Here is a 13,592-nt window from a genome sequence, read left to right on the forward strand (position 1 = left end):
CATTCTAAGTGCAAAATCTGTTCGACTATTAACATCTTTATCTGCATCACATTAACACGACAAACAAAACAAAATACTCTATAATATTAATAATATATTATAAAATATTTATAATATATATTTATAATATATTATAAAAATAATAGCAGCGACTGAGCGCTCGGGAGCATAAACTACTAGCCAATCAGAGCGCCGGAGGCGAATCTCTACTAGCCAATCAGAGCGCAAGAGGGCGGGACGAGTCCGAAAACGGGTGGGATAAAACATCGCAAGAGGTGACGTTTAGAAGCGTTGCCATGGCGATAAGCACCGATCATTTTTGTTTTATTTTGTATTGAATCTTTCATTTTTTCATTTTCATTTCAGTTTTGTTTTTTTTTCTTTAGTGCACGAAGCGGAGGTAGCCAAATAAATGAATGAATGAATGAATGAATGAATGAATGAATAACAGAAGCTGTCAAATAAGCAGTGGGTCCAAAACAACCAGTAAGTCCAGTTATTTTTGCTTACGTGTTTATTTTAAATGATATACATTTTGGGTCTTTATAACCTTCTTATTTTTATTTACAAAAAAAAAACGTGAACATGCATATTATACACAACATAATGCGAGCAGTTAATTACACATAATATGTCTTCCTTTGCCTTCTGGCTTATCTTTGTTAAGATGAAATGAAGAGAATAATCCTAATTTTAAGCGAGGTAAAAAATAATAATAATAAATTGATAAATATGCGGATAAATAAAACAGGGGGCGGTGTGGCTGTGTTACCCGGCTCGTCCACAAGGGGCGCGCTCACGGGCAGCGCTGCTGGAGACGCGGCGGCTTCATCGGGGCTAAATGTAGCTGCCTGCTAACCACTAGCGGGCTAAGCTAAAGGCCGTTTTCCGTCAGTGAGCTCCGCGGGTTCCGAGTTTCCGTCATGTGTGAGTATAAATACGCGTCTAAACCTTTATTCCGTCTAATTACGGCGGCATCTGTGCGCGTAAATTGTCTTATCGGCCACCTTTTTCACGAAGCTGAAGTCCGCTTCCTCTTCGCCGGCTTCGTGTTCGAAACTTTCCGGTCCACCTTAAGTAGCGCATCGGGTATTAATGTAACGGCTGAGGCGCCAGAATAGAAGTGCTGCAGTATTTAAGGTGGAACGGGGAAATTCGATTTAGAAGCTGTTGCTAAGCTCAGTTAGCTGGATATAAACCAGGGAGGCCAATCGTTTATCTACAAATATTAATATTAATATAAATATAAATAAAATACCATATAAAATCAAGAAAATGTGGGCATGTTTGTTTTGAACCTGTTGTGATTTAGAATTCATGTTTTTAAATGTAGTTCTACAGTTACAGACTGTAGTCCATCTGTTTCTCTGATACTCTGTTACCCTGTTCTTCAGTGGTCAGGACCCCCATGGACCCTCACAGAGCAGGTAGTATTTGGGTGGTGGGTCATTCTCAGCACTGCAGTAACACTGATGTAGTGGTGGTGTTAGTGTGTGTTGTGCTGGTCTGAGTGGATCAGACACAGCAGTGCTGCTGGAGTTTTTAAACACTGGGTCCACTCACTGTCCACTCTATTAGACACTCCTACCTTGTCGTCCACCTTGTAGATGTAAAGTCAGAGACGACAGCTCATCTGCTGCTGCACAGTTTGTGTTGGTCATCCTCTAGTCCTTCATCAGTGGTCACAGGACGCTGTTGGCTGGATGTTTTTGGTTAGTGGACTATTCTCAGTCCAGCAGCGACACTGAGGTTTTTTAAAAACTCCAGCAGCACTGCTGTGTCTGATCCACTCAGACCAGCGCAACACACACTAACACACCACCACCCAAATAGTACCTGCACTGTGAAGGTCCATGGGGGTCCTGACCACTGAAGAACAGGGTAACAGAGTATCAGAGAAACAGATGGACTACAGTCTGTAACTGTAGAACTACAGAGTGCAGCTCTACAGTAAGTGGAGCTGATAAGATGGACAGTGAGTCCAGAAACGAGGAGGCGGTCATGATGTTATGGTCGTGTGTAATTTGGAAAAGGTTCAAGTCTATTTTTTCTGACTGCGTCTCTGTAGAGTTGTAGCTGCAGTTTGGTGCTTTTGGTTCCGATTAAGTGGCGTATTTGTTTAAGTTCTAGGTCCAGATGTAACTGATTTAGCCTAATAACATACATCGTGATATCACATCTATCTGTGCTGTTGCCTGTTGTCCTCATAGTTCGGTGACTGAGAGTCATTCAGTGTTGTCAAGTGAAATGGTTCATTGTAGAGAAGCTTGCAGGTTCAGACGTCTTTACAGTGGTGGTGATGGGAACCAGACGTCACCATGTCTACAACACAGGTATAGACACTTTATTTACAGTCCAGAACCACCCGTGAGTTACATGGAATCAAGATTTTGTCAGTGATCTGACCAACACGTTTACTGCACTTGAGGAATCGGACAACGGGGAAACTGTATGAGTCAGACAGTAATCAGATTTCTGCTTTACTACCAGCCGATAAACTCGCAGGAGAAGACGCGACGTAAACATGATGTAAACTCAAAATTCATGCTGCGGCTTTTTTTAAACATCGTGCCGCCTTACCTGAAAATATGAACATACATTATATCACCAGAAGTATTCGCTCGTCTGGCTTCACACGCATATGATCTTGAGTGAGATCCCATTCTTAATCCATAGGGTTTAATATGATGTCGGCCCACCCTTTGCAGCTATAACAGCTTCAGCTCTTCTGGGAAGGCTCACCTTTTGTTAGACAGTCAAGCTCAGCGCTCGCTTTAAAGAAGCTTCTAAAAACGAGTCTCTGAAGTAAAACTCCACGTCTCTTTAGTCTTAATCTTGCTCATCACTTCTTGCTTTACTGTTCAGCTTATTCACCGCCTGTAAAGAACTTAGAGCTGCCACAGGCATGAAACGTGCTGTATAAATAAACGTTGTTATTATTATTATTATTATTATTATTATTATTATTGTTGTTGTTTTAAGGGACCATTATTAGTCCCACAATGGGGAAATTTCACCTCTGCGTTTAACCCATCCGTGCAGTGAAACGCCACATACACACTAGTGAGCACACACACACTAGGGGCAGTGAGCACACTTGCCCAGAGCAGTGGGCAGCCCAATCTGTAGCTCCCGGGGAGCAGTTGGGGGTCAGGTGTCTTGCTCAGCTCAGTCACGTACTGTCAGCTCTGGGGGTTGAACCGGTGACCAATGGTGATATTATTATTATTATTATTATTATTATTATTGTTATTATTATTATACGCTTCTGACGTCTGGTTCCTATCACCAACACTGTGAACAATTCTGATTCAGAAAGGATCTGGAGAACATTGTGAAATTCTCCTTTTGATGTGTAATATTATGCCTGTTCTCTGCTCCAGCTGTGTCAATGAACCTGAACTGTCCGGGACTCTACTGCGGAATTAAGAATGGATCAGAGCAGTGTGGGGTGAGTATCAGTAAAACGGCATTTCACCAGGTCCTGCTTTCCTGCCTAAACTCTTCTGGGACAGCTTCACACTAGATGGAACGTTGCTGTGAGGATCTGATTGAGAGTCGGTGAGGTCAGGTACAGATGTTGAATGGTCAGTTCTGGATCACTCCAACTCATTCCAAAGGTATGGAATGGAGCTCCATCACTCCAGAGAACACAGCTTCACTGCTCCCAAAGACCACCCAAATGGTACCTGCTCTGTGAGGGTCCATGGGGGTCCTGACCACTGAAGAACAGGGTAACAGAGTATCAGAGAAACAGATGGACTACAGTCTGTAACTGTAGAACTACAGAGTACAGCTATACGGTCAGTGGAGCTGATAAAGTGGACAGTGAGCGCAGAAATGAGGAGGTGGTCAGAACGTTATGCCTGACCGGTGTATCTGGGTGCTTGATTTTTTTAAGAAAGATCAATACATTTACAATACTACAATAAAATCATAAGAGGAGATAACAGACCAAAAATGATATCGCCCAGTACTGCCTATGCAGGGAGTTTTAATACTCAACAGTCAGTTCCGGCCACGCGAGCTGATTGGTTAAGAAGGTTCTAACGGTGCTGTTATTTCACCATAACATCACGTTTTCTTCACAAACACTGTATCACTCCGCTGAGATGCCGTTGCTAAGCAACGACTCTGGCAGCTGTAGGAGACGCTCGAGCCATTTGAGCGTTTTTACTTCTTACTTTGCCACAAACAGAAAACGGACGCTGTTAAGACCACATCTGACCGACAGCCGATTTGGTCCGACTCTGAAGACGAGACGACACTAAATTCCCAAACTGTCGTCACCACTGAGCAGCTTTTCAGTCGGCTGCTGTGACAGAAGAACAGCTGAACAACCTGGAATCAGCCAGAAATGAACCCAACACCATTCGCCAAACTAAACGGGCTGTAAGAAGCTTTACAGACCGGCTGGAACAAAACAACATTAATACTGATCTGGACAAACTGACCAAACTGAGCTGAACCTGATATTGGGTCAGTTTTACGGCTCACTCTGATCTTCAAAAGGCGGGGCTCACAGCAGACTGAGCAGCGAGTGGGCGGAGCTCGTTACTCTGAAGCAGCAATAAGCTGCTCGTTAAGGAGCTGTAATTTGGAGGAAGGAACTGAACATTAAAACATTAAACGCCGCGTTCACGGCCAGTTTATTCATTTCTTACTTTACTTTGAGCGCTGTCGCCTCACCGCAAATACGGCCTGGGTTCGATTCCCCGGCCGGGTGACCGGGGTCCTCTCTGTGTGGAGTTTGCATGTTCTCCCCGTGTCTGCGTGGGGTTCCTCCGGGTTCTCCGGTTTCCTCCCACAGTCCAAAGGCATGCAGTCAGGCCAATTGGACATGCTAAATTGCCCCTAGGTGTGAGTGTGTGTGTCTGTCTGTCTGTCTGCCCTGTGATGGACTGGCGACCTGTCCAGGGTGTATCCTGTCTTCTGCCCGATGACCGCTGGGATAGGCTGTATTTAACTGTTGTATTAAAGCAGTCGAACACTCGAGGTCGTGTGTTATCACTATAATACCACGGCTGTGATGATCTACGGCGACCAAATCACAGCCGTGATGTTATTCTTCTATTGCTTAAGTATAACTGCACCTTCAGCAGAAGCACCAGGAATCCCCAAACCTGAAGCTTGCTGTTTGTCTTCTGTTGAAAGGCTTGCCCTCGAGGGGAGAGGACGAACATAATGAAGATCTGCCAAAAATGCATGGACACTCCGGAGCTGTACGACTGGCTGTACTTGGGCTTCATGGCCATGCTTCCTCTGGTCCTGCACTGGTTTTTTATTGAATGGTATACCGGGAAGAAAAGGTGAAGCCACCCCTTTCACACGTGAACCTCCCGTACACACGTGTCATGTTGATGTGCTGTGGTGAAAATTCTGGCTGTAATGATTGACTGTGACCAAATCCCACACTCTTCACAGGCTCTATAGTAAAGAGAATGGTTCTATATAGAACGTGAACACTCAAAGAACCTTTTAAATTGAGTGAAAGGGTTCTTCGCCTCATGAATGGTTCTTCAGATTGATGGAGAACATGCCATAGATGTTTCTCTATAGAACCTTTTTGAAACGTGTTCTATATAGCACCAAAAAGAGTTCTTCTGTTGGTATAAGCTTTACATCAAAACACGTGCAGAACCATTTTGGTTCTATGTCGAACTGTGAGCACTCAACGAACCTTTTAAATTGAATGAAAGGGTTCTTCGCCTCATGAATGGTTCTTCATTCAAATGGAACCATTTTGGTTCTATATAGAACCATGAACACTCAAAGGACCATTTGCATGAGTAAAAGGGTTCTTTGCATCATGAAAGATTGATGTTGAGTGTGTGATATGTTTTTATGTAGAGCCTTTCTGAGAAGGGTTCTATGTAGCACGAACAAGGTTTCTGTGTTTTGATGTCAAGCTTGTGAAAATAGAAGAACCCTTTTGGGTGCCATATAGAACCATTTGCAAAAAGGTCCTATATAGAACTATCTACGTCACATACTCTGTCAATCTGAAGAACTCTTTCACGATGCGAAGAGCAAAAGGTTCTTTGAGTGTTCGTGGTTCTCTGTAGAACCATTTTCTTTACTGAAGAAGCATCTTTTTAAGTGCGCAGCTGGGATATTATTTACCGTAACTCAGCATGTTGACTGCACTCTTGCTCATGAAGTTGAATCCGCCCACACTAAAGCTCGTGTTTTTGGTGTTGTAGCTCCAGCGCCCTGTTCCAGCACATTACGGCCCTGTTTGAATGCAGTGCTGCAGCAGTGGTCACTCTGCTGGTGAACGACCCAGTGGGAGAGCTGGCCATCCGCTCCTGCCGAGTCCAGATGCTGTCGGACTGGTACACCATGCTCTACAACCCCAGCCCGAACTACGTCGACACACTGCACTGCACTCAGGAAGCCGTGTTTCCTCTGTGAGTTCTTCTCTGTTCTCGTAGATTAAAACCTGTTTTTATTGATTATGACTAAATATGCATCAGCACTGCTTCTGATGAGAGTTTCAACACAGTGATTCCTTTCAATGGTATATGTAATGCTTCTAATGCTAGTGATTTTAATCCAGTATGAATCTGCAGTGTGTAGTTTTACAGTCTGACTGTAATAATTGTGGAGTGATTTTAATCCAGTATGAATCTGCAGTGTGTGTAGTTTTACAGTCTGACTGTAATAATTGTGGAGCGATTTTAATCCAGTATGAATCTGCAGTGTGTGTAGTTTTACAGTCTGACTGTAATAATTGTGGAGCGATTTTAATCCAGTATGAATCTGCAGTGTGTGTAGTTTTACAGTCTGACTGTAATAATTGTGGAGTGATTTTAATCCGGTATGAATCTGCAGTGTGTGTAGTTTTAGTCTGACTGTAATAATTGTGGAGTGATTTTAATCCAGTATGAATCTGCAGTGTGTGTAGTTTTACAGTCTGACTGTAATAATTGTGGAGAGATTTTAATCCAGTATGAATCTGCAGTGTGTGTAGTTTTACAGTCTGACTGTAATAATTGTGGAGTGATTTTAATCCGGTATGAATCTGCAGTGTGTAGTTTTACAGTCTGACTGTAATAATTGTGGAGTGATTTTAATCCAGTATGAATCTGCAGTGTGTGTAGTTTTACAGTCTGACTGTAATAATTGTGGAGTGATTTTAATCCAGTATGAATCTGCAGTGTGTAGTTTTACAGTCTGACTGTAATAATTGTGGAGTGATTTTAACCCAGTATGAATCTGCAGTGTGTAGTTTTACAGTCTGACTGTAATAATTGTGGAGAGATTTTAATCCAGTATGAATCTGCAGTGTGTAGTTTTACAGTCTGACGGTAATAATTGTGGAGTGATTTTAATCCAGTATGAATCTGCAGTGTGTGTAGTTTTACAGTCTGACGGTAATAATTGTGGAGAGATTTTAATCCAGTATGAATCTGCAGTGTGTAGTTTTACAGTCTGACTGTAATAATTGTGGAGTGATTTTAATCCAGTATGAATCTGCAGCGTGTGTAGTTTTACAGTCTGACTGTAATAATTGTGGAGTGATTTTAATCCAGTATGAATCTGCAGTGTGTAGTTTTACAGTCTGACTGTAATAATTGTGGAGCGATTTTAATCCAGTATGAATCTGCAGTGTGTAGTTTTACAGTCTGACAGTAATAATTGTGGAGCGATTTTAATCCGGTATGAATCTGCAGTGTGTGTAGTTTTAGTCTGACTGTAATAATTGTGGAGTGATTTTAATCCAGTATGAATCTGCAGTGTGTGTAGTTTTACAGTCTGACTGTAATAATTGTGGAGAGATTTTAATCCAGTATGAATCTGCAGTGTGTGTAGTTTTACAGTCTGACTGTAATAATTGTGGAGTGATTTTAATCCGGTATGAATCTGCAGTGTGTAGTTTTACAGTCTGACTGTAATAATTGTGGAGTGATTTTAATCCAGTATGAATCTGCAGTGTGTATTTTTACAGTCTGACTGTAATAATTGTGGAGTGATTTTAATCCAGTATGAATCTGCAGTGTGTATTTTTACAGTCTGACTGTAATAATTGTGGAGTGATTTTAACCCAGTATGAATCTGCAGTGTGTAGTTTTACAGTCTGACTGTAATAATTGTGGAGAGATTTTAATCCAGTATGAATCTGCAGTGTGTAGTTTTACAGTCTGACGGTAATAATTGTGGAGTGATTTTAATCCAGTATGAATCTGCAGTGTGTGTAGTTTTACAGTCTGACGGTAATAATTGTGGAGAGATTTTAATCCAGTATGAATCTGCAGTGTGTAGTTTTACAGTCTGACTGTAATAATTGTGGAGTGATTTTAATCCAGTATGAATCTGCAGCGTGTGTAGTTTTACAGTCTGACTGTAATAATTGTGGAGTGATTTTAATCCAGTATGAATCTGCAGTGTGTAGTTTTACAGTCTGACAGTAATAATTGTGGAGTGATTTTAATCCAGTATGAATCTGCAGTGTGTAGTTTTACAGTCTGACTGTAATAATTGTGGAGTGATTTTAATCCAGTATGAATCTGCAGTGTGTAGTTTTACAGTCTGACTGTAATAATTGTGGAGTGATTTTAATCCAGTATGAATCTGCAGTGTGTGTAGTTTTACAGTCTGACTGTAATAATTGTGGAGTGATTTTAATCCAGTATGAATCTGCAGATTCATACATTCAACTCAACTCAAATTTTTTTGTAAAGCACTTTAAAAACAACAGAGGCTGCAACAAAGTGCTGAACACTGCAGGTATAAAACAGACATATAGACCAGTAAACCAGTAAAACCTCCACACATTCTTCTGGTAAAAATTAAGCCAGCCCTGATGGTGCTTTAGATAGTTGTACCTGAACTTGTCCTGGCTTTTCTGTAGGTACACCATTGTGCTGATCTACTACGCCTTCTGCCTGGTCTTCATGATGATGCTGCGGCCGCTCCTGGTGAAAAAGATAGCGTGCGGTTTGGGGAAGACTGACCGTTTTAAAAGCATATACGCAGCTCTGTACTTCTTCCCCATCCTCACTGTTCTGCAGGCAGTGGGTGGAGGCCTGCTCTGTAAGTTTTCTCTTTGGCCAGTGGATCCTTCAAAAAATTTTCAAAAATTAATTTTCATTAGCTTAAAATGTTATGCAAATATTTCAAGTATTCAATTAATATTTTAAATTAAAAAATGTTTGAACTCAGAACCTTTACATTGTCCTGGAAGCTTTAGCCATAGCTAAAAAAAAAAACAAACAGTTGCTAAGTTAACCTAGCCAGTGATAATAGCCTTATTATGATCGGTCAGGCCTAACATTCTGACCACCTCCCCGTTTCTGCGCTCACTGTCCACTTTATCAGCTCCACTTACTGTATAGCTGCTCTCTGTAGTTCTACAGTTACAGACTGTAGTCCATCTGTTTCTCTGATACTCTGTTACCCTGTTCCTCAGTGGTCAGGAGCCCCATGGACCCTCACAGTGCAGGTAGTATTTGGGTGGTGGATCATTCTCAGCACTGCAGTAACACTGACGTGGTGGTGGTGTGTTAGTGTGTGTTGTGCTGGTGCAAGTGGATCAGACACAGCAGTGCTGCTGGAGTTTTTAAACACTGTGTCCACTCACTGTGTCCACTCTATTAGACACTCCTACCTTGTCGGTCCACCTTGTATATGTCAAGTCAGAGACAATAGCTCGTCTGACGCCGCCCACAGGACGCCGCCCACAGGACGCCGCCCACAGGACGCCGCCCACAGGACGCCGCCCACAGGACGCCGCCCACGGGACGCCGTTGGCTGTATATTTTTGGTGGGTGGACTATTCTCTGTCCAGCTGCGACACTGAGGTGTTTAAAAACTCCAGCAGCACTGCTGTGTCTCATCCGCTTAGACCAGCACAACACCACTAACACACCACCACCACCATGTCAGTGTTACTGCAGTGCTGAGAATGACCCACCAACCCAATAGTACCTGCTCTGTGAGGGTCCATGGGGGTCCTGACCACTGAAGAACAGGGTAAAAGGGGGTTAACAACCACCTCGAATTCCCTAGCAACTGCCTAGTAAAATCTTAGCAGCCACCTGGGATGTCATAGCAACTGCCGAGCAACACCTTAGCAACCACCTGGAGTAACAGCAGTTGCTTTTTGAAGCCTGTTTAAAGTTTCTCAGTCTAGTTCAGATCGAACTGACCTGAATCAAGGCTGGTTCTAGATTATTTGGTTTTAGATTATTTGCGTCTCTGATTGTTTGAACTGTTTGCGATCAATATTATTTTAATGTATAACTAATTCATTCCTTTAATTTTTATCAGACTATGCCTTCCCCTACATTATTTTGGTGTTGTCCTTGGTCACCTTGGCTGTGTATATGTCGGCTTCAGAGATACAGGTAAGCCTTGCGACATGCAGTGCAGATTTTTGTTGTGATGGTGGTGGTGATGATGATTATTATTATTATTATTATTATTATTATTATTATTATTATTATTATGTCTTATTATTACGTTTGCACAAATAACTATGAAAACTGAAAAGGATTAAAACATCAAATATAAAAAAAAAACTCTTAACTCAAGTTAACCTGTTTTGGGAATTTTTAAATGTGGCTCGTTATTTTTAACGTTGGTATTTACACCAAGTCGATATTTCGGCTCAGTTTGGTCATTTTCTAATCAGTTACCGTCAATATTTAACATACTGAGAGGGTCAGAACCTGATGCCATAAACTTGTTCCTACGTAGTCCTTGGTTTGAATATACAGTTCAGGGAAAGACCTCTTAATTGATCTTAAGGCCCAGTCCCATTTCACCCCTCGCCCCTGCCACTTAGCCCTACCCCTCCATTTGCGTGTTCACGCCGGGGGGTGGGGTGTCCCGATTCTTGTTGAGATAGAGGGGTAGGGTGAAGTGTTCGGGCTACTCGACCCTCCAGACGGAGGTTTGTCAGACTCCAAACTGAGCGATATGAGAAAAAAAAGGCAAGATGGAGCACAAGAGACCAAAGAAACCCGCAGATGTGAGTATTTGCTCTTAAAAATTGCGATAACTGTGATTATTACGATTGTGTTGTCTTAGTTTAATGACGTTTCAGTGTATTTTGGTCCTTTTCTTCATAACAAGCATAAATAGTCACTAGCAGTGCTGACGTCTCGGTAGGTAGCTGGCTAAATTTCCCGTTCCTCCTTAAAAGGTGCAGCGGTTGCATTTTTTTTTGCCTCAGGCATCAGAACTGCGGTTCCATTTAAGGTGGAACAGGAAAATTAGAACGAGAATCTGGAGAATATCTGACTTCCGCTTCACATCACTGAAGAATTATGGGGGGGGTGATAATAAATAACTGCCCCCCTCTTTGAAGGCGTATGATCCCTAAATGTAACTAACGCCCAGCAGTGAGGAGCTGGTCTTTCCCCTCCTCTGCTGTCCCTGCAGACGGGCAGGGTCGCCTACAGGTAGCTGTTAATGAAGTGATGCTCTTTTATTTGAGGGTTGTCCAGTTTTGTAGGGTAAATTTCAACCACTGCCCCTTATATAACTCCGTTCCAACACTTGAAAACAAGGGGTAGGGGTAAAAATAAGAAATGGGACCGGGCCTAATTGGTTTCATTACATGAGTCGGCGTAGAGTTACTCTGATGTTGCCATTCTGTTCTCTTCCCGCAGTCTTTTAAGAACCTTGTTGCCAAGAAGAAGCGGCTGGTGGTGCTCTTCAGCCATTGGCTCCTCCACGCATACGGCATCATCTCAATCACCCGGTTGGATAATTTAAAGCAGGATTTGCCGCTGTTGGCTCTGGTGCCTGGACCCGCTCTCTTTTATTTACTCACGGCCAGGTTCACAGAGCCAAACAGGATTTTGTCTGAAGGTGGAAATGGACACTGATGTGGTGGAAGAGGCCTTCAGCTGGTGGCTGATCAATACTGACCATATAAGAAACTTCAGCTACTATGACAAATGGCATATGCAGGGGGAAGTCCACCAGGTTTTCAAAAATTCTGTATAATTCTGTGGTTGAGACGGTCATCCAGAGTGGTTTAGTGTGAAATGGTTGATTTGTAGAGACTCGGATTTCTTCATAGTGGTGGTGATGGGAACCAGGCGTCGCCATGACTACAACACAGATATAGAAAATTTACTTACCATCCAGAACAACCAGAGAACCTACACGAGTCTCCTGAGATTATATGGAGTGTTTATGATGGGAAAATAGTGACAAATCTGAGGAAAATACCTTTTCTTTGGGACTGTTTTGCCTCACCACGTCCTGCATGTATCCCTCCACCATGAATGAATTTTAAAAAATACATTTTAGATCAAAATCTAAACTGTCCTAAAACAGCGTCTCAGTGAATTCAGAACCATTTCATGTAGGAACGTTCTGTGAGGGAGCTTTTAGTGGTGGACGTCTGGTTCCTATCACCACCACTGTGAACAGCTCTGACTCGGCAAGTTTCTCTAGAACAGGGCGTTTCACACCAAACCGCTCTGAACGGCTCTGTTTACATCTTAAACGTTTAATTATGCAGAAATTTGAAAACTCAGTGGAATTGCTCTTTAATGCTGAATCCGTGGCCACACGTCATTTATGGATACTCATGAGCCATAACCTGTTTGTGATCATAAACTGTAAATTAAGTTCAAGCCTCTTGGCAGAGACTGAGTCTGGGCTCTATTCTCTCTTTTAGTCCGCACGCTAAAGGCTGGTGCTGGGCGATTAGAATTGAATTACTAATTTATCACAGAGTCAAATGATGTTTAGCTAAGCATTAATGACATTAATAAGTAAGCATTAACAAAGTTAATGAGATATGAATGCCGAGTACTAAAAAGTTTCTTATAGACGCGACAGCTCGTTTTGATTGGACTCGTTTTAGTCTGCTTGGCTGGCTTTAGACGGGGAAACTTTTATGCAACTGGTTGCATGTTGTGATGCGCCTGCAACGTAATTTCCATCCAACTTGACAGTTTCACAAAGCAAATAAAAACCAAAGCTGTTTGTAACACAGTAAGTTTTCCTGATATATTTCATATTTTTTGTCATTTGGACAATCGTTTGGATACATGTCTTCCGACATGATCGTGTGACGTGTTATGAGCATTTTGATTGGCTGTTTCATGAAACTTTTTCACGAAGTTGAGACGCTTGCAACTACTGCGGCTGACTTTCGAGTGAGTTGCAGGAGACCTTATGTAGCTCTAGTTGCATGACGATTTCAGTTTTGTTTCATGTAGTTTCCTGCAGATTTCAAGCAACTGAAGTTGCATGAAACTTTCTCTGACGCCAGCCTAAAAGTTGCACCAAACAGAGCCTTGAAACTGCTAACCTGACGGAAAATACGACAAAGATCCAAGAAAAGGAAACTCGCTGTTTAATATTCTTTTGTATGTATTATGGGCTGTTTTTTCAAAACAGTCTGAAGCAAGTGACATACATTGTACATTTTTGGTTTTATGTAATATTTAAATAACTTTTATCTTTCAGTATCGCAGTGTGACCGATACTGGGGATATATCGCCCAGAGCTAACGCAGGCTATACGTACACCGGTCAGACATAACATTCTGACCACCTCCTTGTTTCTACGCTCACTGTCCACTTTATCAGCTCCGCTTACTGTATAGCTGCACTCTGTAGTTC

The 13,592-nt window shown here is 42.2% G+C and overlaps 1 protein-coding gene across 2 annotated transcripts; it reads left to right on the forward strand.

Moving 5' to 3' along the window:
- Nucleotides 1-775: 775 nt before the first annotated feature.
- On the forward strand, nt 776-12,320 carry LOC108440443 (jnk1/mapk8 associated membrane protein). 2 transcript variants are annotated; one of them, XR_005130786.1, is made up of 8 exons: nt 776-927; nt 3,384-3,451; nt 5,155-5,309; nt 6,204-6,410; nt 8,855-9,036; nt 10,273-10,349; nt 11,619-12,146; nt 12,179-12,245. XR_005130786.1 is itself a non-coding variant. In XM_017719308.2 (7 exons), the coding sequence occupies exons 1-7, from the start codon at nt 924-926 to the stop codon at nt 11,835-11,837; spliced, it is 912 nt and encodes a 303-aa protein (XP_017574797.1). In that variant the 5' UTR covers nt 776-923; the 3' UTR covers nt 11,838-12,320. The 2 variants fall into 2 exon arrangements, 1 of the variants encoding a protein (XP_017574797.1); XM_017719308.2 differs by having other exon boundaries at nt 11,619-12,320.
- The last annotated feature ends 1,272 nt before the right edge of the window (nt 12,321-13,592 follow it).

This window comes from Pygocentrus nattereri, chromosome 10 (genome assembly GCF_015220715.1).
Source record: "Pygocentrus nattereri isolate fPygNat1 chromosome 10, fPygNat1.pri, whole genome shotgun sequence".
NCBI classification, from domain to species: domain Eukaryota; kingdom Metazoa; phylum Chordata; class Actinopteri; order Characiformes; family Serrasalmidae; genus Pygocentrus; species Pygocentrus nattereri.